The sequence below is a fragment of the Corythoichthys intestinalis genome, chromosome 12, assembly GCF_030265065.1.
Source record: "Corythoichthys intestinalis isolate RoL2023-P3 chromosome 12, ASM3026506v1, whole genome shotgun sequence".
NCBI lineage: Eukaryota > Metazoa > Chordata > Actinopteri > Syngnathiformes > Syngnathidae > Corythoichthys > Corythoichthys intestinalis.
Genome location: NC_080406.1, coordinates 37,235,766 through 37,262,502, shown reverse-complemented (window position 1 = coordinate 37,262,502; position 26,737 = coordinate 37,235,766). Strand labels below are relative to the sequence as shown.

The 26,737-nt window shown below is 38.0% G+C and overlaps 1 protein-coding gene across 4 annotated transcripts in view; it reads left to right on the top strand.

The window, feature by feature from the left end:
• Positions 1-5,444: 5,444 nt before the first annotated feature.
• igf2bp2a (insulin-like growth factor 2 mRNA binding protein 2a) overlaps positions 5,445-26,737 on the top strand; it is a 127,361-nt gene continuing 106,068 nt past the window's right edge. For 2 of the 4 annotated variants that reach the window (XM_057853431.1, XM_057853432.1), the window contains exons 1-2: positions 7,484-7,861; positions 8,713-8,773. In XM_057853431.1, coding sequence (XP_057709414.1) covers positions 7,687-7,861; positions 8,713-8,773 — 236 coding nt within the window. In that variant the 5' untranslated portion in view covers positions 7,484-7,686. Of the gene's footprint in view, positions 5,543-5,649; positions 5,814-7,483; positions 7,862-8,174; positions 8,204-8,712; positions 8,774-26,737 lie in introns of those variants that run through there. The other 2 variants (XM_057853430.1, XM_057853434.1) reach the window with 2 other exon arrangements.

The following is a 26,737-nucleotide window of genomic DNA, read 5'->3' as shown; positions in this document are numbered from 1 at the left end:
AAAGGCTGTAATATTGAACTGTATTTTGTTCATATTACTACAGTTGTGTAAAAATGAACTGTATTTCTCTCGGAAGTAATATAGTATTTTTACTTACACCACTACAAATCCATCCATCCAGTGTTGTGGGGTGTTGGAGCCTACTCCAGCTGTCTTTGGGCAAAAGGCGGACTACACCCTAAACTGGTCGCCAGTCAGTTGTAGGGTTCACACACAGAGACAGACAACATGTTACACTCACAATCACGCCACAACTGAGTGGGAATTGATCTCACGCTGCCCGCACTGAAATCAGGCAAATGTACCACTACACCATCAGCGACTTTCACTACAAAATCTACAGCAATAAATATTTATATTAACATGTCTCTTTTTTTAATCCAATATGATAAATGATCAAATTTACTTAATGTTTAATCACATTGCATTTGTGGATTTCATTTACCGTATCGCAGAAGTAGGTTCCAGTAGGTGGTCTTCCCCAGAAATGTCTAGTTATAAAGAAAAGGCACAATGTATATACAGTGGGGCAAATAAGTATTTAGTCAACCACCACTTGTGCAAGTTCTCCCACTTGAAAATATTAGAGATGCCTGCAATTGTCAACATGGGTAAACCTGAACCATGAGAGACAGAATGTGGGGGGAAAAAACCCCACAAAATCACATTGTTTGATTTTTAAAGAATTTATTTGCAAATAATGGTGGAAAATGAGTATTTGGTCAACACCAAAAGTTCATCTCAATACTTTTTTATGTACCCTTTATGGACAATAATGGAGGCCAAACATTTTCTGTAACTCTTCACAAGCTTTTCACACACTGTTGCTGGTATTTTAGCCCATTCCTCCATGCAGATCTCCTCTAGAGCAGTGATGTTTTGGGGCTGTCGTTGGGCAACACGGACTTTCAACTCACTCCACAGATTTTCTATGGGGTTGAGATCTGGAGACTGGCTAGGCCACTCCAGGACCTTGAAATGCTTTTTACAAAGCCACTCTTTTGTTGCCCTGGCTGTGTGTTTGGGATCATTGTCATGCTGAAAGACCCAGCCACGTCTCATCTTCAATGCCCTTGCTGATGGAAGGAGATTTTCACTCAAAATCTCTCGATACATGGCCCCATTCATTCTTTCCTTTTCACAGATCAGTCGTCCTGGTCCCTTTGCAGAAAAACAGCCCCAAAGCACGATGTTTCCACCCCCATGCTTCACAGTGGGTATGGTGCAATTCAGTATTCTTTTTCCTCCAAACAAGAGAACCTGTGTTTCTACCAAAAAGTTCTATTTTGGTTTGATCTGACCATAACACATTCTCCCAGTCCTCCTCTGGATCATCCAAATGCTCTCTAGCGAACCGCAGACGGGCCTGGACGTGTATTTCCTTCAGCAGGGGGACACGTCTGGCAGTGCAGGATTTGAGTCCGTGGTGGCGCATTGTGTTACTGATAGTAGCATTTGTTACTGTGGTCCCAGCTCTGGTCCCGCATTCACTAGGTCCCCCCGTGTTGTTCTGGGATTTTTGTTCACCGTTCTTGTTATCATTTTGACGCCACAGGGTGAGGAGGGAGTTGAAAGTCCGTGTTGCCCAACGACAGCCCCAAAACATCACTGCTCTAGGGGAGATCTGCATGGAGGAATGGGCCATAATACCAGCAACAGTGTGTGAAAAGCTTGTGAAGAGTTAACAGAAAACGTTTGGCCTCCGTTGTTGCCAACAAAGGGCACATAACAAAGTATTGAGATGAACTTTTGGTACTGACCAAATACTTATTTTCCAGCATGATTTGCAAATATATTCTTTAAAAATCAAACAATGTGATTTTCTGTTTTTTTTCCACATTCTGTCTCTCATGGTTGAGGTTTACCCATGTTGACAATTACAGGCCTCTCTAATATTTTCAAGTGGGAGAATTTGCACAATTAGTGGTTGACTAAATACTTATTTGCCCCACTGTATTTGGTCATTTCTACATGTACAGTATTTTAATTGCTTTCATAATAAATTTGTAAAACTGTAGAGAGGCTTTTATAAACTTCATGTAATTTTGTAACATAAAAATGGACAACCTTTGTTTATTTGAGTACTTTGGATGAAAAAGTGTAAAGTATTAGATTAACTACTCACAGAATGAATTATGTTCACAATAATAAATAACGTATTGTATATATCCATTTTGACGATTATAACTTATAATGAAAACCCCACATTCACCATCTTAAGAAGTTACTTTAAGCGTACATCAGGAATATGGCGCATACAAAGAGAATACATTAGAAACAGATACAATGACTAAAAGATGAAATGATTTTGATTTTTCAAAATTGGGTGGACATTGGCATTCTGAAGAGTCTTTTCAAAAGGAATCTGTACAGCATGATGAAGTTTCAATTGAAATTTTCAACAATATTATATTTTTGCATTATCCCAAATTGTTTTAGACGACGACTACTACTGCTGCTACTGCCACTACTACTACTGATTACTACTACTTATTTTACCTATAGACACATCACAGCACCCTTGTAAACTACACAATCAGGTCGTAGTGCTACATTTAAAGGGAGCTTGCTGGAGAAAAAAGCCTCAAAAAGAATCATTCACAGGCAGAAGATGGGGGGCAGTGCCTACCCCGCTGGCCAAAAAATGTCATTGCATGTAATTGACTTTCCTATAAATGAATTTAAAGTGGAATCTCTGAGTTAGCGGGGGTTTAATAAGTCAGTGGAGTTTATTTCAACAAATTCCGTGCAGTTTGTTAGTTATTTGTTGGTTTCAGGGCTCCGGAGTGGCCAAGTTAGCGCGAGCCAATGGTGCCCGCTTAGCATATCAATAAAAAACAACATATGCGCGCATGAGAATCACAGATGACCTATGTAATCAATAGTGTTGCCTATGTTTTTAAGATAAAGTTATCAAAACTTACCATTGTATGCCAATAACTGTAGTATGAACAGTAACATTTGTAATCCAGCAGCTCTGCAGGGAACAGGCTGTTTAGGCAAGCAGGGCAGAGTGATCACATCGTTTTTTTTCAACGCTGATGTTTTTTGTGGGAACAAATGGGACTCCCCAGCAGATTAAGAACGAGTGGACCGAGCACTCTTCTCTATGTGGTTGCATTAGGCATCTAAGGAAAAGAAAGTCCTGCAAAATGAACTAAATTACGGCAGTGTGGTGTGACATTGTTTTGTTCGCATGGGTATTTCGAAAAATGATCTGCATTTTGAATTAATTTGACTTTGTTAGATCTGTTAATATTGTTTTTAATTGGCATGCATACTAAGCAGGCAGCATCAAAATGTCTTTCCAATGTTGTTTATAAAAGTTTTAAATCAATAAACCAAACATAAAAAATGACTGAAATGAAACAAGAATCCTACAAAATATTTTACAATGGGACAAAATTATTTTTCGAACAGATCATGTGAATAGCACCTTAGAGACCGTCCTTTGCTTTGCTTAGCCAAAGGAGGCAAGATGGATATTTAGAATTTCTTTAAACCTAAGCTTTCAAAAGCCTTACAACAGCTGAGCTTGAACCGAGGATTGAACACAAACGGTGTCAAATTAATTTTATTGCTGACACTGCGTTTCGGTGGTCATCAAGATGTTTTGCACCTCATCCCACAAAAGTCAAACGCGGCCTATGGATAAATTGTAAGTGAGTGACGATAAAGGTAGATGCTAGTCGATATGAATGTGACTATTTTATGTCTTTGAAGTGGTTAAAAATAATTTGCCATGATGAACTTAGAAAAGTCTAATTAGCTTGGGAAGCTAAACTCTGAGCACCTGTGTCTAAAGCAGTAGGTCTTAGGCCTTGCTAATCCTACGGAACCCCACAAATTTCACATGTGGATTCACCGAACTCTACGGAATTAAATAATAAAGCCTTTCTTTTCAAATTTAAATTTAATATATCAAAGCAAGCAAGCTAATAATTTAGCTAATTTCCGTTCACAATTTTTCTCATTTTGAGGTAAAAATTCGATACCACGTTGCCCATTGGGCTGTTGTATCCCCTCGTGCCAAGTGCAAGTCAACCTTCCACTGGGCAAACCAGTTCCTCCTCCCATCAGATCGAGCACCAGCAGATAAAGATATGGATTGTAAATTGAGAGCAAACCATTCCAAAACCTGGTCTAAAAAGCCACTTTGCCTAGATTTAATCACGTACGAAAATTGGGCTCTTCATTTCTTTCACTTTGCCGAACCCCTTAGACTTACTCCCCGAACCCCTGGGGTTTGATAGAACCCACGTTAAGAACCACTGGTCTAAAGGCATTGTTAAACTATGTTTCATGACCTTCTATATTCTTGAATTGTAATGGTAGCGAGTGCTAGCTGTAAAATGGTTAATGGAGCGAAATTTGTTTATCAAGGAATTATGTCACATTACAAGTATATGACTTTCCTTTTGGAATGCCGATATTTGGGTTATTATTTTTTGATTGTTTGTATTTACTGAGCACTGTCAGCAATTCCACATTTTGAATCACAAATGAATGGAATCACAACAGTACTTATGTGGCCAATCCAAGTGACATGTTATATCGTATAAGCATATTCAGCATAAATTTCTAAAAGCTGACAATTAAAGCTTATTTTATATTTTAATTTGTGGTTTTTTTTCCCATCAATCCATGAGCGCTGTATTTTTAAAAAAAGAAACACTTTTCAATGCTTATATTCAAAAAATGTTTTTTTTTTTTTTTTTTTTCCAAATTAACACTATTGAATTTACTAAAACATAAATTGAGGTTAGCGTACTAATAGGACTGCCAACAGTCCCGGATTGTGCAGGACAACCCGGAATTTAGGAAGTTCTGATTGGTACGGCAGTAACAATCAGAACTTCCTAAATTCAGCAGTCCCGGATTGTGCAGGACAACCCGGAATTTAGGAAGTTCTGATTGGTACGGCAGTAACAATCAGAACTTCCTAAATTCCAGGATGTCCTGCACAATCCGGGACTGTTGGCAACCCTAGTTCAGGTTGAGTTACTGTTTTGGTCTGTGACGTGAGGAAATAAGCAAAAGGTTTGAAATCTTTAGTTGTATTATTGTGCAAAGACATTAAAACGCCAAATTTTCCCTTTGACTTTGTATTTTTCATATTTTTCATGTGCATTAGGGAAATAAGGCTCACCACCTATGCTTCAAGTTAGTATTTTGAATGTTTTTAAATATAAATAAATATTCAACTATGTGTGTAATACTAATGTGAGTAAATTTCTTAATATATAACCAACAAAACCAAAATAATTGTTTGATTTTAACAAAGAAAATTCAGTTGCATAGCACTATATAACGTAAAAACACAAAAGTAATTTTTGTGGGTATGCCATAAAGTGTCCAGGAAAAAACTCAATCATAAATACTGTTTTGTTTTGTTTTTCTCCTGACAATACACTGTGTTTTTGTGTGTTTTCACTCATATACAGTATGCCTCCCTTAAAGCTATAAGAAGATGGCGCCCACACTGCTGAGCACACCTTGGAAGACTAACACGCTGACCTACTTGGCCTTTACATGGCCCGTGGTAGGATGTAAACAACTCGAATCTGTCGAGGAATTGACTGGATATTCAGCGTTTTAATTGCTTGAGCGCAGTTTTGAATCCACGTATGTACTTTTTTTTAAACGTAGGCCTACGTGTGGCTGTGACACCCCCCCAGTCAATCTGCAGCTGTAGGATGGCAGCACTGTTGCACAGGAGGTGGGGGAGAGATGAGCTAAAAAGTCACGTGAAGAGGACCCCAGAGTGGGCGTGGACAGCCCGCCTACGCCCACCCCCCTTCCTTCACAGTGCGGTACAGAAAGTGCTTGCTATTTTCTCAGTCACAGGCCTTCCCTCTTGTGTGTCCCCCTTCCCCTCCCCCCATGACAGAGAGGCTCCACCTTGTGAACATACACACACCCACCGAGAAGAGCTACTCATGCACTGCCAGCCTTTCAATCAAGGCGGCTCACGTGCTTTCACTATAGCTGACACACAATGCAACCACAGGTCAGGGCAAAAGGAGGCTCTTAGTTGGAAACAATAGAATCATCATAGAACCGCGATGCATATTTGTGGACTGGGGATTCAGTTTATAAACAAAATGCATTGTTTGTAAATGTTGATTTCCTGGTTTTCGAGTTGGGCTAGTGGATTAATGTGCCTGGAATGACAACCGTCTGATTTTTCAAAATACTTTTAAAAGTGTGTAGGCGTAAGCATTTTCGTTTCATTATTTCACACACACTTATGCCTCTTTTTCTTTTTTCTGCAAACACTTGAGGATTAATTATTTACCTTATGTATTGTGACATGCATGGGAGGGAAACTAGGGTCCACTATTAACCCTTTATTCATTTAACTCATTGGCTGCCGTTGACTGCGCTACACATTCGATCCATTTTGACCAAGAGGGTGTTGACAGGCATTGAGTTGAATATTATGATTTTTTTAAGAGGGTGTTTTTAGGGGCCATAACAAGAGCATATTAATGTTTTTCTTTGTTTTGTTTGATTTTGATTAATATTTTAACATTTTATTTATTCTTACAAATATATATCAATAATTGAAATACCTTACTGATTAATAATAATGACTTAATTATAATTAGGACCTGGTGTCCACATATAAGAATATCACATTTTGAGTCATGTAAGCCATATGTAGGCCTAAAGTGTGGCCTAAATGGCTAAGAATTTGATGTCCATATATGGATGCTAGGCCTTCTGGGGTTACGTTTTTGTTTGTTTGTTTGTTTTTTTTTTTAATGAACAAAAATAGTGACTTGACCTGTAAAGGGTTAAAACTGTTTTACTTTTTAAATTGTGATTTAGCATAAGAAATTATTTCAATTCTCATATTTTTGGAAGTATTTTTGGATTTTTGTTGTTGTGTGCTATTTCTATTATGTGACAAACTCAAGTAAATAGTAATTGTAATTAAGTATGTTTTTGTTTATAATGACCAAATGGAAGGAATTTAGTTTCATTATTCAGAATTTCCCTCTTTGGAAGAATAATTAAGAAACAATTGTGTATTAACCGATATTATAGTACAGAACATAGTTACAAAAAATAATTTAAAATTAATTATTTAGATTTAAATTGGAATCAAATGTTACAATTTGATTAACAGCATATAATGTATATTGGTGCATGAAAGAAATGGTGTCATGGCGTCATAGGGTTAATCGAATTGCGTATACATCATTTTACAGAGAAAATAATCAAATCGGAACAATTTTTGGGAGTCAAACTTCAATTAAGGAAATCCTTAATGCTACTTTCTGGTGTTTTCCATTCGGGTCCAAACCAGCAGGGAACCCCTCGTATGCACCAAGCGTACTTTTTTTTTTTTTTTTTTTTTTTTTTTTTTGAGGGGCGCTTTTATTTTAGAGGCGGTGCTTGTTGGCTCCAGAGTAGTGTCGTAACTCCCAGAGTCCCCGTGAAAAAGAGTTTGGCCAGGGCCGGAGTTGCTGCAAGGGGGGGCTTGCTTTGCTTATAGCTTAGTCTTTTATTTTTTTTTACCAAGGGGGGTATAACTACTGCTTCCCCCCCTTTCCCTCGCCACCTTTTTTTATTTTCCATTTTTCTTTTCTTTTTCTTTTTTCTTTTTTTGCAGCCTCGCTTAAGGATCTTTGGGATTTATTTCTCTGGACCCCCCTCCACCCTTGCTCCTGTCAGATCATGAACAAACTATATGTTGGGAATCTAAGTCCTTCGGTCACTGTGGAGGACTTGCAGCAGCTCTTCGGGGAGAGGAAGCTGCCCGCGGCCGAGCAGGTCCTACTCAAATCCGGCTATGCCTTTGTGGACTTCCCCGACCAGAACGCGGCCGTGAGGGCTATCGAGACTCTTTCGGGTGAGTGAGAAGTGATGCTTGATGAGATGACACAATTTAAAAATAACACACTGAGTCAGTCGCAGGAGCACATGCAGGAATTAATTGTAAGCTTTTGTGGGTGTATGCGTGTGTGATTCTGTGTGAGTGTTTGGTGCGCGCGTTAAGACTGATTGACTCGATGATCGATTGCCGGACACTTTTTTTTTTTTTTTTTTAAGGCGCTTTAATGTCCCCTTCTTTAAGACAAACAAGCGCTACAAGACGTCCGATATGCGTGCGGATTCCTATATAGAGTGCGCCTCTTTTTTGGTGATCACCCCCGCTGGAATGCGTGCGCGCGGGGTGCTCTTGATGCTTGGGGTAATTATTTTTCACTTATTTTTTCTCGTGATTTTATTGAAGGCGGCCGAGCGACGCCCGCGCGGAAAACTTGTCACGTCCGTGTTCCTCGGTCGCCTGGCCGTGTTTTTACGAGGTGTCTTGGCAGTAGGTCGCGGGGGTCCGGAGGAAAGAGCCCATAAACAGGTAGCTGGAAAAGGGGAGGGGGTGGGGGCGAGGTGAGAGGATAATTCCGGGGCTGCTGCGCCAGGCCACTCGGAACCGCCCCCCCCCCCCCCCCCCCCGAAAGATTAATTGTTCTTTACTCTCTTGCACCTTTTTACCTTGAGAATCGAACCCCCTGTTGAGTGTGGTTCGGTTCGTGTGAGTTTGGAGTGCAAAGCATGGCTGCTCATTCCCCACATGTACACTTGCACATAATGGTACATGCTTGCTATGTAGTCAAACGATTCCCATGGGCGTTTTTGCACAAGCTTTGACTGCTTTTTGCGTTGTTTTTTTGTAACATTGCCTTGCTTCTGCTCCCATAGGAAAAGCGGAATTGCACGGCAAGGTGATAGAGGTGGACTACTCTGTTCCCAAGAAGCTTAGGTAGGCCTTTTCTGTGTCACATACACACAAACACACACACATTCACAATCTATATACTGTAATAGTGGTTCTCAATGAGAAATCTGGAAAAAATGATAATCTAGCACGCACTGATATTCAGTCTGAATTCATTTTTGCTGTCAACTGTCCTGCAACAATATTTAATGAATTTTATGTGTTGCTTTTGTTGGATATGTTTGTGCTGTGAATGTTTGAACTTAATTCTGCAAATATTATAGGTTATTTTGGGGTAAGCATTTACGGGAAAAAAACATGAACTGATTGGACAGTAGATATATAAAGCTGTAGTGTGTAAATGCGTTCCATTTCGGACTCGTGATATGACAGTGCAACACAAATTGTGGTGAAGTTGAATATTTTCATCATTTTTATTTTGTTCTCTGCAAAATGTGCATGTACTGTTCCATGAGCGTTGCTTATAATTGTTAGTACACCTGAATTGGACTCTTGACTTCACTAATCCCCTTTATCACATATACCAACCCCCCCTATTAACGCAATGCACAATGAGTTGCATAGCAATCAGGGGTTTATCTGCCCCAATTGCGCATTTTTACCAATAACTCGCGACCACGGCCCACTTTTTCACTTTTAGCACATTCTAAACGCTTCCACCAAGTCCAGAGATTGCGCAAACCGCTCCCTCGCAAACAGGGAGAGGCCACATTGCGTGACAAAAAGGTAAATATTCAACCCTCTTGCAGAGGAACACGTGACCCCACACTATAGTGTTTGTAGCGATCCCCCCAACCCCCACTCTTCTTCCGTGCACGTACAGCACATGCGTTTTTTTAAGGGGGGCGGATTTACGTCAGCAAATCAGCGTCGTAAACGTCTTAAGTTGGGTTTTTAGGACGCCATTTGGTGGGTTACGGCGCTTTGGAGGAGCTCACCAACATGGCGCACAATGGGTGCGCCACTCCCCACACAGCCAACGTGCACGTAGGCCATGATGGCTGAGCCTCATAATGGCTGCCACGATGGCCCTTTTCCTGCATGGGGCGGGATCACACGGCCCAAAAAAAGTGCATACATGTGTGCGAGCCGCAAAGAAAAAAAGACTCTTGGTGTGTGTGGATTGAGCGCCACGGCCCACACGTGAGAATGTACAGAAACCCCCCCAACTCCGTCTTCGCCATTGCAGGGGAGGGGCAAAATGTATAGGCGAAATCACATGAGCTCAAGCAGGCAGGATACGTCTTTTCCACACGTCGTGATTTTCATTTTTTGACTCGTTTTGAATGCAACGATGTGTGGGGGAAAAAACGTCTTCCGTAAAACGAGTCACACGACGCCCAAAGACGTGATTGGGTCATAATAATTTGATTAAGCTGAAAATTTACGTTCAATTAATTTTTTTTAATTTATTATTATTTTTTTTAATGACAAAAAATGTTACCCCTGAAATAGAGAACAGTCTAATTATATTATACCATACAAGGGTGTAGGTTTGGTCTCAACCTTGGTAGGGACGATACAACAACATAACCTGCATGTACACTTTTTGCTGGGGAAAAAACATTAATAAGACTAATTAAATTGGGTAAACTGGGGTCAGGGCTACATTTCTCACGAATAAGAACCTAATTAATTGATATGCTAAATGATCAATGCAAAATAAATCTGTATTGACTTATACACATTTTCATGTGTATTGGTTCAGGTGATACACCGTTTGATTGAAACCTTTGTTTTCAAAAAGTACAACAGAATCATTTTGAAAACTTCCAGAATACATTTCGGGATTTTATTAGGAAATTTAAATTGCAATATTTAAGCATGAATTATATTAACATACAGAAAAAATACAAACTTGATAATAATTTCTTAACTATCCAGGAATGCAAAAAAGAAACATTTGTCTTAAGACTACTCAACATTGTCTGTGTAAAGAAATACATTAAATATATCGGGGGAAAAAAGTCAGGGTATAACAAAAATAGACATGGAACCTTCCTTCAAGTAAAACACTACTGTTTCTGTCCACAAGCACAGCTAAACTCAACAAAAAAATAAAGTTTTACCTCGATAAAGACTAATGTATGATTATCTGAAAACAATGTCTGCATAGGCTGCAAATAAAAATATGCTAAGATAAATAGTGTAGAAAATAAATAAATAAATATTTTTTAAATAATGGTGTGCAATGCAAGTCATCAACCAATCAAACGTGTGTTTGAGGGGGGAAATAGACCGGCATATTCTGTAAGTGAAAAGGGGTAAATGATAATGGTAAGGTCAATTCTACACTTACAATATATGGGAAGGCAATCTAAATTACCTATACAATTGAACCCATTATTTAATGCAAACAAGGTTGCTTAAGAGCTGGTGGGGACAATTTGAGCGTCCTGAAAACTGAAAAGTTGGTAGTGTTATGTCCCTACCGTCCCTGTGCAAACCTACACCTTTGATACCATAGTAGTTCTTAACCTTGCTAAAGGTACCGAAGTTTCACACGTGCATTAACCGAACCCTTTGGAATTAAAAACTTTTTTTTTTTTTTCCAAATTCAAAATTGATATATCTAACATAGCAAGCTAAAACCTATAGGTGCATTTCCATTTAGATTTAGACAGCATGTTTTTAAACAGGCCAAAATGTATGTTTTTATCTTAATGCCTGCAGCATCATCAGACCACTAAACCAAGACTGGCCGAATGCACATATCTCAGAATTTTTCATTCAAATTTAGAGGAATGTACAGTATCTTTTATCGTTCAACATTAAACCTGCTTAGTTGAATTAACCTTGACCGTGCAATTTCTGTCATGTTTACATCTCAAATGATATCAAATTTAATGAAACACCCTGCACAAAATGATCACCAAATTTGCACACAAAGCCATTATGTTAAAAAAAATCTTTTCACAAATCTAATAAACATTGTGAATTCACAACAAATATATTCATTTCACACTGTTTCTATTTTTATTTATGTTGACGTTCTCATTCTATCACATCCTTGCCGCGCACATTATTTTCTTGGCGTAAAATGTGACACTTTTTTTTTTTTTTTTTTAATGTCAACGAAGGGCGCGCCACCTGTAGGTCTGTAGTACTTACTCATACTAAGTGAGAGTCAACCTTCCACTGAGCAAACCTGTTTCTCCTCCCATCAGATACAGGAATGGAAGAATTGGAATAAAGCCTCTAAATTGGGGACAAACCAGTCCAAAACCTGGTCTAAAATAACACTTTGGTTAGATTTAGTCAGCGTCCAAAGATAGGGCCCTGAGTGTCATAACCTTCACCGAACCCCTTAGACCAACTCACCGAACCTTGAATCTAGTCAAATAATTTTCTCCATCTTGTTTTGAGTTTTAAGGGCTAGTTAACAGATTAATGTGTCAGATTCTTCCACTTTTAGTAAATATTATTATTTGTTCTTATTAATCCCAAAAATCCAAAAGCCTGTCATTTTTCACTTAAAACGAGAAGTACAAAGAAATACAAAACTGTTAATCATCTCCTAACTATCCAGGAATGCAAAAAAATAAACATTTGTCTTAATACCACTCAAAATTGTCCATCTAAATAAATTAAATATAGCAAAAAAAAAAAAAAAAAATTTTTTTAAATTTAAAAACTTCGTCAGGGAATAACAAAAATAAATAAAAAATGGGGCCTTCCTTCAGGAAAAACACTACTACTTTTGTCCACAAGCACAGCCAAACTCGACAAAAAATGAAAGGTCCTTTTGGCTGCTTTACGACCACATAAGCAAAATAAAAATGAAAACTGGGAAGAAGTGGGTAAACCTTGGTTCATGACATTTCTTACACCTGAGCAGAGTTCATTATATTTCTCAGTTTAATTAACGTTCACATTGTAGAATACACATACAGGAGGACACTTCTCCTGAAGCAGCTTTCTACTCAGATTGGCAAGTTCACACAGTTTAATGTAATGGTAATGTTAACTGTGATGCAGATCGGACTTTCAGTAGCAAAATTAGTGGTGCGTTTTCCCCCTTCACAACAATGACTCTTAACCTTACTTACAGCGGCTGCTGGCCCAAAAAAAAAAGTCTAATATTGCTCTCCTTCGAAGTAGGCAGAGGAGGCGGCATCTCGACATGTAACGTAATTCTGTACTGTGAGAGAGTGCGCTAGGGGAATGTGGGTGGGTGTGGTTCAAGTCATCACCCAATCAATCGTGCGTTTGAGGAATAAAACATGGACTGGCTAATTCAGCAAATGAAAAAGGGGTAAATGTAAGTCTGAAAATAATTAAAATAATTAACTTGATAATGGTAGGGTCAATTCTATCGTTACAACATATGGGAATCTAATGACTTATATAACTGAACACATTATATAATGCAAATAAGGTTGCTTATAATTTGTTGGGGACAAAAAACAATGAAACATGGCAGTTATGCAAGAACCTTATTTCAAGTGTTTTCACACAACTGCTTTAAGTAACTATTAAGTCGATAAACGAAAAATGCCTAAATGATTCAAGTAAGACTTAATAAACTACTTGAACGAGTTATGCAATTCCTATTCAAACCTTTTACACAATGGCTTAGGTTTGGTCTCAACACTGGTAGGGACGATATAACAACATAACCTGCATGTACACTTTTTGCTGGGGACGGGAAATGAATAAGACCAAACAGATTGGGTGAACAGGGGTCAGGGCTATATTTCTCAGGCTAAATGATCAATGCAAAATAAATATGTATTGACTTATACTAACTTTTATGTGTATTGGTTCAGGTGATACTCCGTTCGATTCAAACCTTTGTTTTCAAAAACTACTAAAGAAACATTTTGAAAACTTGCTATTTGAAATTGCAATATTTGAACATAAATTATATTAACATCGAAATAAAAAAACTTGTTAATAATCTCTATGAAGGAATGCAAAAAATAAACATTTGTCTTAAGACCACTCAACATTGTCTGTCTAAATAAATAGGTTAAATATGACTGAAAAAAATTCTTAGAGTATAACAAAAACATAAAAATGGAGCCTTCCTTCAGGTAAAATACTACTGCTTTTGTCCACAAGCACAGCCAAACTCAACGTAGTTGAAAACTTTTTAATATATAACATTTTAAAATAACATTTTTATATAAGTAATGTAGAAAATAAATTAATATATTTTAAATAAATTCAAGTCGTCAGTCAATCAAACGTGTGTCTAGGAGGAAAAAAAATAGACCGGCACATTCAGCAAGTGAAAAGGGGTAAATGAAAGTCTGAACATAATGAAAATAATTCACTAAATAATGGTTGGGTCAATTCTATCCTTACACTATATGGGAAAAGAATCTAAGGGGCCGTTTACATGGTGAGTCTCCGAGAATACGAAAAATTTCAAATTTGCATTTATATGGGCCCGTCTCCATTCGAACAATGTCGCAATTCCAGATGAAAATGATGTAGTATTCATGTCAGGCCCTAGGGGGCAGTGCAGATTTACAAGGCGACAGCGAAAGATGCACTTTGACCCCACCAAAGTTTCTCAGCCGGAAAAAAATATGCCCGCCCACTCGAAGCAATGGCATTTTTCTTCTGTTCAAAAAGGCAAAAAAATCGAAACATTCAACATATTTCATTTTAAAATATTATTAAAACAGTAAATTAAAGCCGACATTCCGCCATATTTGCTGTTTTAATGTTTAGTAGCACCGCTGCGCACGCCTAATGTGACGTGTACGAGTGCTGACGTTATCGGCGCGGTCTCGCGCCGTGGGAGCCTTTGAAATGCATGTGGAGGGAGCCCCCCCTCAATCCCCCGCAATCAAATTCTTCCACTTTGGAGGCAGGATTCAGAATTTTTCGTCTTCGCCTTCCGCTTCGCCGACACCATATGCACATGAGGCCACTCCGCAACCCAGCCATTGCGTCTTCGTGTCGCAGAGTTGCCATGTAAACTGCCCCTAAATTACCTATATAACTGAACTCATTATACAATGCAAATAAGGTTGCTTCAAAGTTGGTGGGGACAATTTGAGCATCCTGAAAAGTTAGTAGTGTTATGTCCCTACGGTCCCTATGCAAACCTACGCCCTTGCTTTTACATGCAAAATATGAAACCACCTTTTGTTTTCTTACAATAGGATTGCTAATTTTAAATATTCATTGTAATGTTGTTAATATTCTGGATAGGTGGGGGGCCCTAGTGCAGAACATGGGCCTAACTGGCAATTGTACCCTACTGTTGTGCTCGTGAGAGGTGACAGAGGGACTTTGCATTCCTTAAGTAAGCACATAAGTCAGGCTCACTATTCTGTGTTTTTTCAACATAACACACTCCAGCTATTTACAGAAAACACTACTTGCAGTTGTGGTGTCACTTCCACCACAAGTCTTTGTACCTGCTTTGTTTTCTGAAACGTGCACTTTAACTGCGTGTGGCTGATTAACTCTGCAAGTACATTTAACTCTGCCAGGGGCATCTGTGTGTGCATCTTAAATGAAACTGCGCCAAGACCCATCTTAACACTGCTAGTGTTAAAACAACACCCAAATTAACACCAATCAACAAAAAAATAATTTACACCAAAAAATCAACTCTGCAGATTTTGCTGTGTACAGCAACCTCAGAGGGACAAAAGCCATACAATTTGTGCTATCATGTTTAACAATATATTAAGCAATGCTTTTTCCATAAGTGTTTTAATGGACTCTCATACATGATAAAAACAATAATGGATTCAGTCATTTGTAAAAACACAAAGCTAATACTGTGTGTATATACAATGATAAACACCTATTTAAAATGTAATTTAAATTTTTTGATCACGTTACAAATATGTTAAGCAATGCTTTTGCATAAGTGTTTTGACTGACTATCTTACATAATTCATACAATAATGGATTCAGTAATGTATAAAAACACAAAGCTAATGTGTATATGCAATGAAAAACACCTATTTAAAAGTTAAAATCACGTCACGTATATATTAAGCAGTGCTTATTTATAAGTGTTTTAACTGACTCTCTCACATGGTAAATACAACTTTGGATTCAGTAATGTGTAAAAACACAAAACTGTTGTGTATATACAATAAAAAACACCAATTTAAAAGTTAAAATAGTGCAAGTGGATTTTTTTCAGTGCATTGTCCTCGTGCTGTGAATTTTCCTGTTTATTTAGCATGTAGTGACTCAATTATTCTAATTGGAATAATTTGATTTACATTTAACACATTTCTATTTAATTGTTTTAGTGCATTTATGCGTGTTAAGGACTTAAGGGCTTTTCTGAAATACAGAGTTGTGGTTCAAATATTGTATTTGTTGGGAATTTGTTATGTTTGTTGTCTTAGTTCCATTTACAATGTTGGAAAATGAGGGCAACGATTAGAAGTACATTTGGTGAAGCGAAACTTTGAATAGTGTTTAGCTATGAAACCTGTTGCATTTTTGTCATCTTTATATTAGAATAATGTGCATGTAGAAGGATTGCATTTTCTTAACTATTGAGTTCATAATTTGCCCATTCTCTGTATTGCTTACTACCTGACTGTGGGTAACTTTCTATTGATTTCATCATTGGTATCAATTTCTGGCTAAAGTGTGTAATTTTCTGAGAAATGACAATTTCTTTGATAAAACTTTTTTTTCAATTTTAGTCAGTGGACTTCCTGCCATAACACAAAGTAATTGAATTTATCTGGCTGCCCCCCCCCCCCCCCCCCAATGTTTTTTCCAAGCCATATGGTCTAAATGTAATTAGAAGACGAGAATTACATTTGTAGAGGAAATTGAGGTTAATTAATTTCCACCTATTTATATCTGTATACATGTTAGTTTGTCTGATTTGTGTGTGTGTGTGGTGGCAGCTTTCTCTAATTGCACTGGCAAAACAGTTTCCACAAAGCTTGACCTGGTGTGAATCCATCTCTTGTTTATTTAATTAAATGATATGCAGCATTGCTTGACTATTAAATGTGTCCAGCGAGGACAAAAGGGAGTTAAAATGTTTTCGCGTGACACTGTTATGCATCATTCATTTACCATGAGCGCGATTTTTGAATATTCAACACAGTGTTTTAAGTAAAATGTGTCACTTTTTTCATTGACTTGGATCAAACGGAATCAATTACGAGACTAATTTGCTGTTTTCCTGATAAATCTAAAGGAAGATGTAAACATCTGCATTGCACCACACTAGTCGGCCTGTGAGTCCAAATGGCGAAAGGCGATAGCCATTAGTTGATCCGTTCTGAATCCATTAAAACTCCCCGGTTGATCCCGGGTGGAGATGAAGCAGGAGGTGCCACCACACTCCTAATGTCTCCTCTCACCTGAAATATATAAAGTCCACAAAGTCTCATTTAAAAGACAAATTTTGATTGGATTTTATTAATGAACCGTGATGCGTGAACTCTTAGCTCCTCATTTGTACAACAATCATTTATCCACAAAAGCGCTGTCGTGTTTGTTTTGCCCCTTAGTCGACTCGATGTAGCGCGGTCGAGCACATAGCTCAGGGGAGAGCCCAGATTAGATGTGAGAGAATTGCAAATTGTGCCACTCCGGCACTGGTGGGAATCACTGTTTAAACTCCCGGAATCTCCTCTTACCGGCCTGGTGCTTCCACACCCGTGGCTCTCTCAGCATGTTCTCTTTCCACTTCAACCTGTTGCCTATAAGCCGCGTGAAGCAATCCACAAAATAGCCAATTGTGCAAAGTGGAGACTTGTCTCACCTTTATTTTCTTTAAAACACCTTTTAAACACTGATCCATTTTAGTGACAGAATCAGCGCTGTCTTTTCTTGTCTTTACTGTAATACTTGACACATTCTAACTGTGGTTTAACGATGTGTGCCATGGCAGTGAATTATTGTATTTTCTTTCTGACTATTTGTGGCACGTAAGTAAAAGGCAAGGCAAACAATGCACAAAGACGGGGAAAAAAAACACAAGTTGCATTTTTAGGGGGAGTTGTATTTAATCAAAAATGAAGCGCAACTAATTTGCATTATAGTAATAACTGTAAATTTGGGAATAGCACCTGTTAATGCTGTTGCTTATCAGACGCGTGAAGCAATTGACAAAAATAGCAAATTGTGCAAGGTGGAGGCTTGTCTCACCTTTTTCTCACCCATTTTTTAAAAACGCTTTTTTACACTCATCCGTTTTAGTGACAGAATCAGAGCAATCTTTTCTTGTCTTTACCGTAATACTTGACTAGGCATGTGCCAGTATGAGATCCTGACAGTATGATAACCTTAAGCAAAAATATTGTGGTTTCACGGTATCATGGTATTGCAGTTACAGGTCTAAAATGTTTTACTTTGAGATTTCTGGGTTAAAAAAAAAAAAAACAGAACTTTTTTCCATTGAACAGGATTTTTGTTTTTCAAAACAACATATTAGCAAATTGGAATATAAGTATAATGCTAAGTTAAATAAATAAATAAATAAAAAAAGAAATATTCTAAATAAAATTAGATTGGCATGCTAATTAGCCACATTATCTGCATCGTTAACAAGCTTATGTAACTGAAGGTTTTACCACTGCTAGACACACTATACACGCTGTAGGTAACTCTTGTAGCTAGTGGGAAACATTCATGAGATTCATACCAGCGACTTCGTTTTCTTTGATGGGGGAAAAAGTTCAGCTGTTTCATGTCCTCCAGCCAACGTGCAGCACAGCTGAGTCACTGACACTGAGCAACAACTTGCGAGGAAGGGGTGAGCCCTACATTTTTGGGACATAAAAAATAGCTATAACAGTAAGGACGGTATGACAGGAAATTTTAGCGGTTTTGAAACCTTAACATTTTCATATCACGGTATACCTTGAAACCAGTAACCGGCACATGCCTATATTTCAGTTTCAGTTTATTCGCACATCATCAAATACAGTACATGATCATACGCTAGCAGTTCACATGTTAAGATGGGCGAATCGGACACTCCAAAGAAGCTATTCAAAGCTTTTAGCAGGGGCCCAGTTAGACAAAACACACATACACACATGCACGCACACACACAATTAACTGTGGGCAATTTCAAAATTTTGGTTCCATTGGATTTGATAAGAGACACCAGTAGTGTTATTCAAAGAATCAGCATATTATATATACATTGCTAGGAGATGAGTTTTGAGTTTTTTCTTAAAGATGGAGATGGAGTGTGACATTTTAAGTCCAGTTCATTCTAAATCTGTGGTCCTTTGCACACAATGCTAAAGCTTGTACACTTTAGCCTTTGTTTTTTCCCTGTGATTTGATTTGATATTTGACACATTTTAAATTATTATAACATTTGAATTATTGTATTTTTTCTGACTATTAGTGGCAAATCAGTAAAAGTAGCGCAAGGCAAATGATGCACAATGAAGAGGAAAAAAACACAAGTTGCATTTTTAGGGGGAGTTCTATTTAATCAAAGATGAAGAGCAACTATTACACATTATAGTAATAACTGTTAAATTGAGAATAACACTTGGTAATGCTGTTGCTTATCAGCCACGTGAAGCAATTGGCAAAATAGCCAATTGTGCAAGGGGGCCTTGTCTCACCTTTAGTTTTTTAAACATTTATTTTTTTAAACATTGATGCATTTCAGTGAAAAAAATCAGAGCAGTCTTGTCTTGTCTTTGCCGTATTACTTGACACATTTTAACTCTGGTTTTATGATGCACAATGAAGAGGAAAAAACACAAGCGGCACATATAGGGGGGATTTTATTCCATCAAAGATAAACAGCAACAGCTATACATTATACTAATAAAGTAAAATTGAAGTCAGTAAGCTAAAAAGGCGTTTGATAATGTATCTTATAAGCAGTTGTTATGATAGCCTAAACAACACAATTTAACTTGTTTACCAAACTCTTGATCTCAATACAAATCACTACAAATTCCATTAGTCTTCATCTACAGTGACACTTCTGGACAACTTGCAACTGTAAGTGCCAAAAAATAAAACATGTAAGTGGCACCTGAGCATAACTCGCAAGCCTAGCCAAGAGCCAGTGAGACTTACCTCTACATACAAAGTTAATTTTTTCTCGGACCTTATTTGTAAGTCGAAATGGTTGTATGTCAAGCAGGATTTTCCCATAAGAATACATTATAATCCCATTAATTTGTTCTACAGCCCAAAAACCTACACTAAATCCTTAATAAATACTGCTGGTACTATTGCAAATAGCAATTACGCAGAGCAAAACAAATACATAATGAATAAAAATTTGAAGTAATAATAATTCCTGTAATAATGCAACGAATCAGGTTCTAATTTGGCGGATGTTTTTTGCATAGTGTACCTGAACGCACCGCGTGGCTGACTTGACAGACGGAGAGATTTTTTACTTTCACTTTTCATGTTCTGTCGATGGCGTCAGCTGCGGTGGACAGTTGGCATGTCGTGTTGCACAAGCTATGAAATAAAAGATAAAAAAATCTGACGAAGCTGGCAATTTCTTTGGCGATGTTACAATAATAATAATTGTCACCTTAACTTATAAAGACTGGTGAACGGAGGAGGTCAGAGGAAGTCCATTGAGATCGTAGACATTCTACGGCCGTATTGTCAAGTCAGTTCTCGGACGCGGACACCACGCTAATATTTTTCTATCATTTCAATCTTCATTTAAATGGTAAACCTCACCTTTTCCCTTTATTCACCACCTGCAGTAACATTCTTGGAACCCATGTTGATTTCTCTCACAAGAAAATCCGCCATGCGTCTGTCTTGCGGGAAAGCAAAGAAACTGCGGCGCTGGCATTAATCGTCGTATTTCGAGCATGTCGTTGGGTGTAGAAACAAATGGCGAGTCAAATTTTACGTCGGATGTCGAAAAGATTGTGTGTCGAAGCGATCGTATGTCGAGGTACCACTGTAATTTTAATTGTCACATTTGAACACATGCAATGGATTGCAAGGGCACCCATGAGAAGGTGGGCAGCTGAGAGACGCAGCAGGTGGTGATACTCATTGCCATCATCCTTTATCAACACCCTATAGTGTAACTATGCACTGATGGTTGTTGAACAGGTGAAATGAGAAGGCTGAAAGTACCATGTGTCCCGCTAAGCTGCATTGGCTGCTGCATGATGAAGCCGATGAACGTGACTGAAATGGACAATAGTGGAGGAAAAAAGTACCGTGGGTGACTCATTTTAAGCAGGGACAGGAAACATAGTGTTCTTATCAGAAATATTATCTAGATGTGCCACACAATTTTTTAAAATTGAAGCACAAAAAATATGGTGGAATTGTTAATGTTGTAACTCCCAAGACTGGTTTTGGTCTTGGGACCACAGTTTGAGGATCTCGGTCTTGTCTCGGACTCGAATTGGCCGGCGTGTGGACTTGGGATTTTCTGTCAAGATCAAGACTTACACCTCAGTGAAGTGATATTAACTCTGGAGAAAAGTACGTGTTGTGGATTTGAAGGCAGGCCAAATTTGACCAGAGTTAAGGGAAAAAAATAACGAATACATTCAATTTTTATCTTGCTAACATTCCACCACCTCCATAAATGACTGCAATCACAACAACGTAAAGAAAGTATATACATACAGTATATGTTTTATTTCTAAAATTGGATTTTTTTATGGTCTTGGTTGCAGCTTGGTCTTGACTCTTGAAATATTCTTTGTCTCGTCTTTGTCTCTGTAGGGTTTGTTTTCAGATACTGTGGTCTTAAGCACATTGTCAACAAAAACCATATCATAGCTGTTTTTCTGATCATTCAAAGAAGTAATGAAATAGAAATTTTGACAACCGTAGTTTAACACAAGGGACTACAATACATTTGTGTTCAACAGTTTTAATATATTAATACAAGAGACGAAAATAAAATTACACAAGAAGAATCAATATAGTACACCATACTGATCTCACTTCATACCCAGAAACCCAAGGACGTAGGTTTGGTCTCAAGATTGGTAGAGACGATATGGCATAACCTGAATGTACACTTTTTGCTGGAGACGGGACATTCTTAATGATCAATGCAAAATAAATATGTATTGACTTATACTAACTTTTATATGTATTGGTTCAGCCTACACCGTTCAATTCAAACCTTTGTTTTCAAAAATTACGAAAGAAACATTTTTCTTAAAAATCCAGAAAAAATGTCCGGATTTTAAAGCAAATTTAAATTGCATTATTTAAACATACTGTATATTATATTAACATACACAATAAATACAAGCTTGTTGATAATCTCTTAACTATGCAGGAATGCAAAAAAAAAAAAAAAACATTTGTCTTAACACACTCAACATTGTCTTAATAAAAAAATTAAATATAACTGAAAAAAACATCTTTGTCAGGGAATCATTAAAAAAAAAAAAAAATTGGAGAGCCGTCCTTCAGGTAAAACACTACTGCTTTTGTCCACAAGCACACCCAAACTTATATGCTTTAAGACCACATACATCAAATAAAAGGTTAAATTGGGGAGAGGGGGATAAAACTCAGTTTACTACATTTCTCACAGTTTGATTAATGTTAACAGTAGAAAATATACAGGCGACATCCAAGAGGACACTTTTCTCTAAGCAGCAAGTTTTGCAGGTTAGCAAGTTGACACAGTTTAATGTTATGCTAACTGTGATGCAGGTCGGACCTTCAGTAGCAAAATTAGAGGTGTGTTCCCCACTTCCACAACACTGATGTATTTTTGAATTTCTTACAGTGGCTGCTGCTGACCGAAACGTCTAATATCCCTAATATCTAATGTCTGTGTGTGTGTGTGTTGGGGGGGGGGTGTCAAGTCATCAGCCAATCAAATGTGCGATTAGGAGGAAAAAAATGGACTGGTACATTCAGCAAGTGAAAAAAGGTACATGTAAGTCTGAACATAATGAAAATAATTCACTTAATAACGGTGGGGTCAATTACAACAATTAAAACATATGGGACGACAATCTAAATTACCTATATAACGGAAGTCATTATAAGGTTGCATAATAAGCAAATAAGGTTGCTTAAAAGTTGGTGGGGACAGTTTGAGCATCCTAAAAGTTTGTAGTGTTTTGTCCCTACCATCCCTATGCAAACCTATGCCCTTGCAGAAATCTAATTTTTGTTGCAAAAGCTCATGTAAAATGTCATTTCTGAACAGCTGAATCACAACAAAATACTGTCCAATGGTCAGCATTTTATGGAAACTATTTTCAGAATCTCGACAATTCAGTCACATTCGGTTGCGTTGCTCAGCGTGCGGTGGGCCTTAAGACACTTGGAAGCTGCACCGCAGTCTGAAGCATTTTCATGGAAACCAGACTGTTTAATGGTTTGCAGTATATTAAGCCTCTAGTGGTGATAAAACCACATATGCTGCAAAAGCTTGAGATTCACCCACAAATAACATTTAGGAAATGTCTGGACAAGGATAGCGTAGTGGAACAGCAGTTATCACCTCTAATCTTCTGCCGACTCCACAACAATTGTCAACTTGTTCTTCTGTACCTATGTTTGACGCATTATCATTCTCACTTTGTCAGTCAAGATTCGCAGACTCCAATACTAAAATGAACAACTGAACATTCCCAATTTTCAAATAAAACACTGTCTGGTATATGTTTCCAAAATCAGCTGGGAAAAACTCCAGTTTTCACCATGACTGAGAACATAATAAGCAGTATAGCAAAAAGCGTAGATGGATGTCATCCTAAGACCTTTGTCATTTTTCAGCAGGGCAGAGAGTGCTGACTTCTCAGAGATGCAGGTCCAGCTCGTGTTGAGAGCACTCGCTGTACGGCGGTCAGAGTGCTGATTTTATTTGACAGTGAATACATATCCCAGCATGCAGCCAAAGTAAAAATACCAGTGCTCATTTCGTTCCTCCAAGTACAGAGAAGGACAAAAGTGCTGAGTCCGATTATGTGTCACAGCCCGAGCCCTTTTGTGACCTTTCTTATTCATAAACCATGCTCGGAGCCATCGTTTTCATTCTACTCCATATGTATGCGTTCCCACCGCAGGAACCAGTTTCGGTCGCTGAAGCTAACCCCCACAAGCCCGCCATTGTGCCTCCTCTGTTATCTGAGCGAGAAGAGGAGGACACACAGAGGGACTTCCGAAAGAGGCAGTGTCAGAGCCAGAGATGGGAATATTTGTGTGGGTGCGTGTCCGTTTTCCCGTTTGCTCGTCTAAGCACCACGGATAGAGGGCAGCATTGCCTCCCCTTGTTTGGGAAGCCCGTGTGGGATGCGCAGAGATGGGAAAAAAAGCTTCTAATTAGATGCAGATTGATAGATAGATAGCTGTATGGGTAGATCTCTCATTAGCTTTTGAATGGGATGTTTTTCTGTATTAAACGAGTGTCAACGGCAGCCTTTATTACATTAATGCGTGTCAACTGAAGCAGTTAAATGCAATGTGTGGAACCTGTAGCTCTTTATTGCGCAGACTTGACAGATTTGCTATGTCTATATAATTAGAACGCAGCATGGCGAATTACATCTGGGAATGAGACATAACAAAATGAGTAGTAGCAGTGAATCAGAACTCTTCAGAAACTGTTCAGTTCTTGTTTCTGGCTGTGTAAAATTAGCTCTTACTTCCTATTGTGGCTTTTTTAGCCATAAAAAGATCATATATCCATGTATCCCTACACCAAAGTGAACAGGTTATTCAAGACTCGGCCTTGGCGGCTGTCTGTCCTTCTCTTCCTGCTGTAGTGTCATTTGATATTTGGCATTTATATGAGGCATGTTCCTTCAATCTGCTGTGTTAGATTGATAATGGAGGATTATTGAGCCAGGTGCTGGAGAGTAGGGTTGTAAATCACCAGTTTCATGACGATATGACATTGATTCGTTGAATGACGATACATTGTGCGCCATTATTACAGTCTGCCATGCTATTGAAGGGTCTAAATTTCGCCTCAAGCCAAAACCACAGAGACATTTTCATGTTTTTGACAATTTTGCTGCTGAAATATTGAATAACAGGAGTGCCAGAATAAATTTTAAAAAAAAATGAATAGATAAATAAATGAAATATAAAAATGTTGTCTTTGACTTTTACTTCTTGTCATTGAAAATCACAAACGGAAAAAACACTGACAATTTTTGTCATTGACTTTTGCTTTTTTTCATTGAAATACACAAACGAAGAAAAACATGCATTTTTTTTCTTTGTATTTGCCTTTTCTATTATCTTTTCATTGTCTTTGCTTTCCTCTTTCGCAATTGCCATTTACCCTTGCCTGGACTGAAAGGAATGGTCTGTCAGTCAAATGGCGTTGGGAGGGGCTTTCTTAACTTGTAAGGGTTAGTTATCGACGGCATTCAATTTAATTGCCTTTGTGACGAGCAGTGTTGTTAATCTTAAAAAGTAATTAATTACAGTTACAAATTACTTCTTCCAAAAAATACTTGAGTTGGTAACTCAGTTACCTGAATGTAAGAGTAATTAGTTACTTGGTAAAGTAACATGTTACTTTTCATGTTTTGTTCTTGTTGTTAAAAAAAAATAGGTCACACTATGTGAAGTTCAAAGGGTTTTGGGGACAATTGACTGTAGCCCAATTCTTTGCCTAAACTTAACCAGACACAGGGGTATTGCGGATTATGTGATAACTAGATAGTAACCTTTGCTATGTTTGGAAGTCATTTAATGTTGTAAATAAACAGTTAAAGTTGTTACAATTGCTCCAGTTATTGCATTAGTTAACTTCTGTCTACTTTCGACATGTAAAAGTTTAAAACTGTTAAATCATTTAAAGATAGATTCAAGTCAAGATTTTGCCAATTTAAAAGTATTTTAGATAAAAAAGTTACTTTGGTTCACTAGGAAGATTAACTACAACAGAGCCTTCCTGAGAAGTCTACTGCTTTAAGATGACGGCTGTTTAATAACGCCGGCGAGTCTTATCATTTCGCATGTAGTTTGCGTTTGCAAAGGCATCTGCTCTCTTCGTGTGTCCGTGTCTCTCAGACTTTTCTCGCGTCATTCAACCAACGTAGTAACGCATAGTAATGCACGCCTTTACATCCTCAGTAATGGTAACAGCGTTGCAAAAATGAGAAAAGTAATTAATTAGATTACTCAGTACTGAAAAAAATAAAGCTGTTAGTAATGCTGTTATACTCTAACGCCGTGATTAACAACACTGGTGACGAGGTAGTTGGCTTACACGACGCATCCAACCTGTCAGCTGCGTCTCTAAGCAGTTCTGAAATTGATTTTTCCATGTTTCTCCAAATAAATGATGAATCAAAAATCGCACTTGATATAGATTTTTTTCCCCCGTCGCTCACTGGCCTCACTTTCCTTCAGGTGAACTAGGAGTAATCAGCTATCGACTACTATTCCTGTTTGGAAAGCCCCTCCAACGTCATTTGCTTGACGGACCATTCCCGAACCAAACTGTACGACAGGGAAGAATTACAGAGATAGATTTTACTGATGCAGATTAAGAGACCGCTGTATAATTTGTCCCAAAATTGGCATTAAAGTCCCACTCTCATGCTGATATTCATTTCATACTGATATTAGATTGATTGGTTTAACTGAGCCACAGTCTAAATTTTTTTGTTCTCAAAAGGATCCACTGATGAAGACTCGTAGTTCTTAAAAAATAAACGTTATTATGAGTTAAATAATTTGATATTGAAACCCTTCTTGATGTTTTCGTTTTTATACAATTTGTAAAAATAATTTAACTAGTAAGTCGCCATTGTTGTTGACGTTGCAGAGCTGTGACGTCACATGGTTATGCTGCCGGGCTTCCAGAGTATGACTCTAGCGACAAAAACATCTGTTCAACCCTTTCAATTTTAACCACAGAGGAACATTAATGAGCGTGACACCAGTCGATATTTCACAAAACGAGCAGCAAAAGCAAAATGAACAGGAAAGACGGGATGAGACAATACGAGAATATGACAAAACCGGTGTTCTGCCAAAATATGCAACACCGGCGAAACGTCTACAAGAGGCGGATTTGACACCCAAAGTACTACCGTGCACTTGCAGCTTGTTTTGTTATGATGCAAA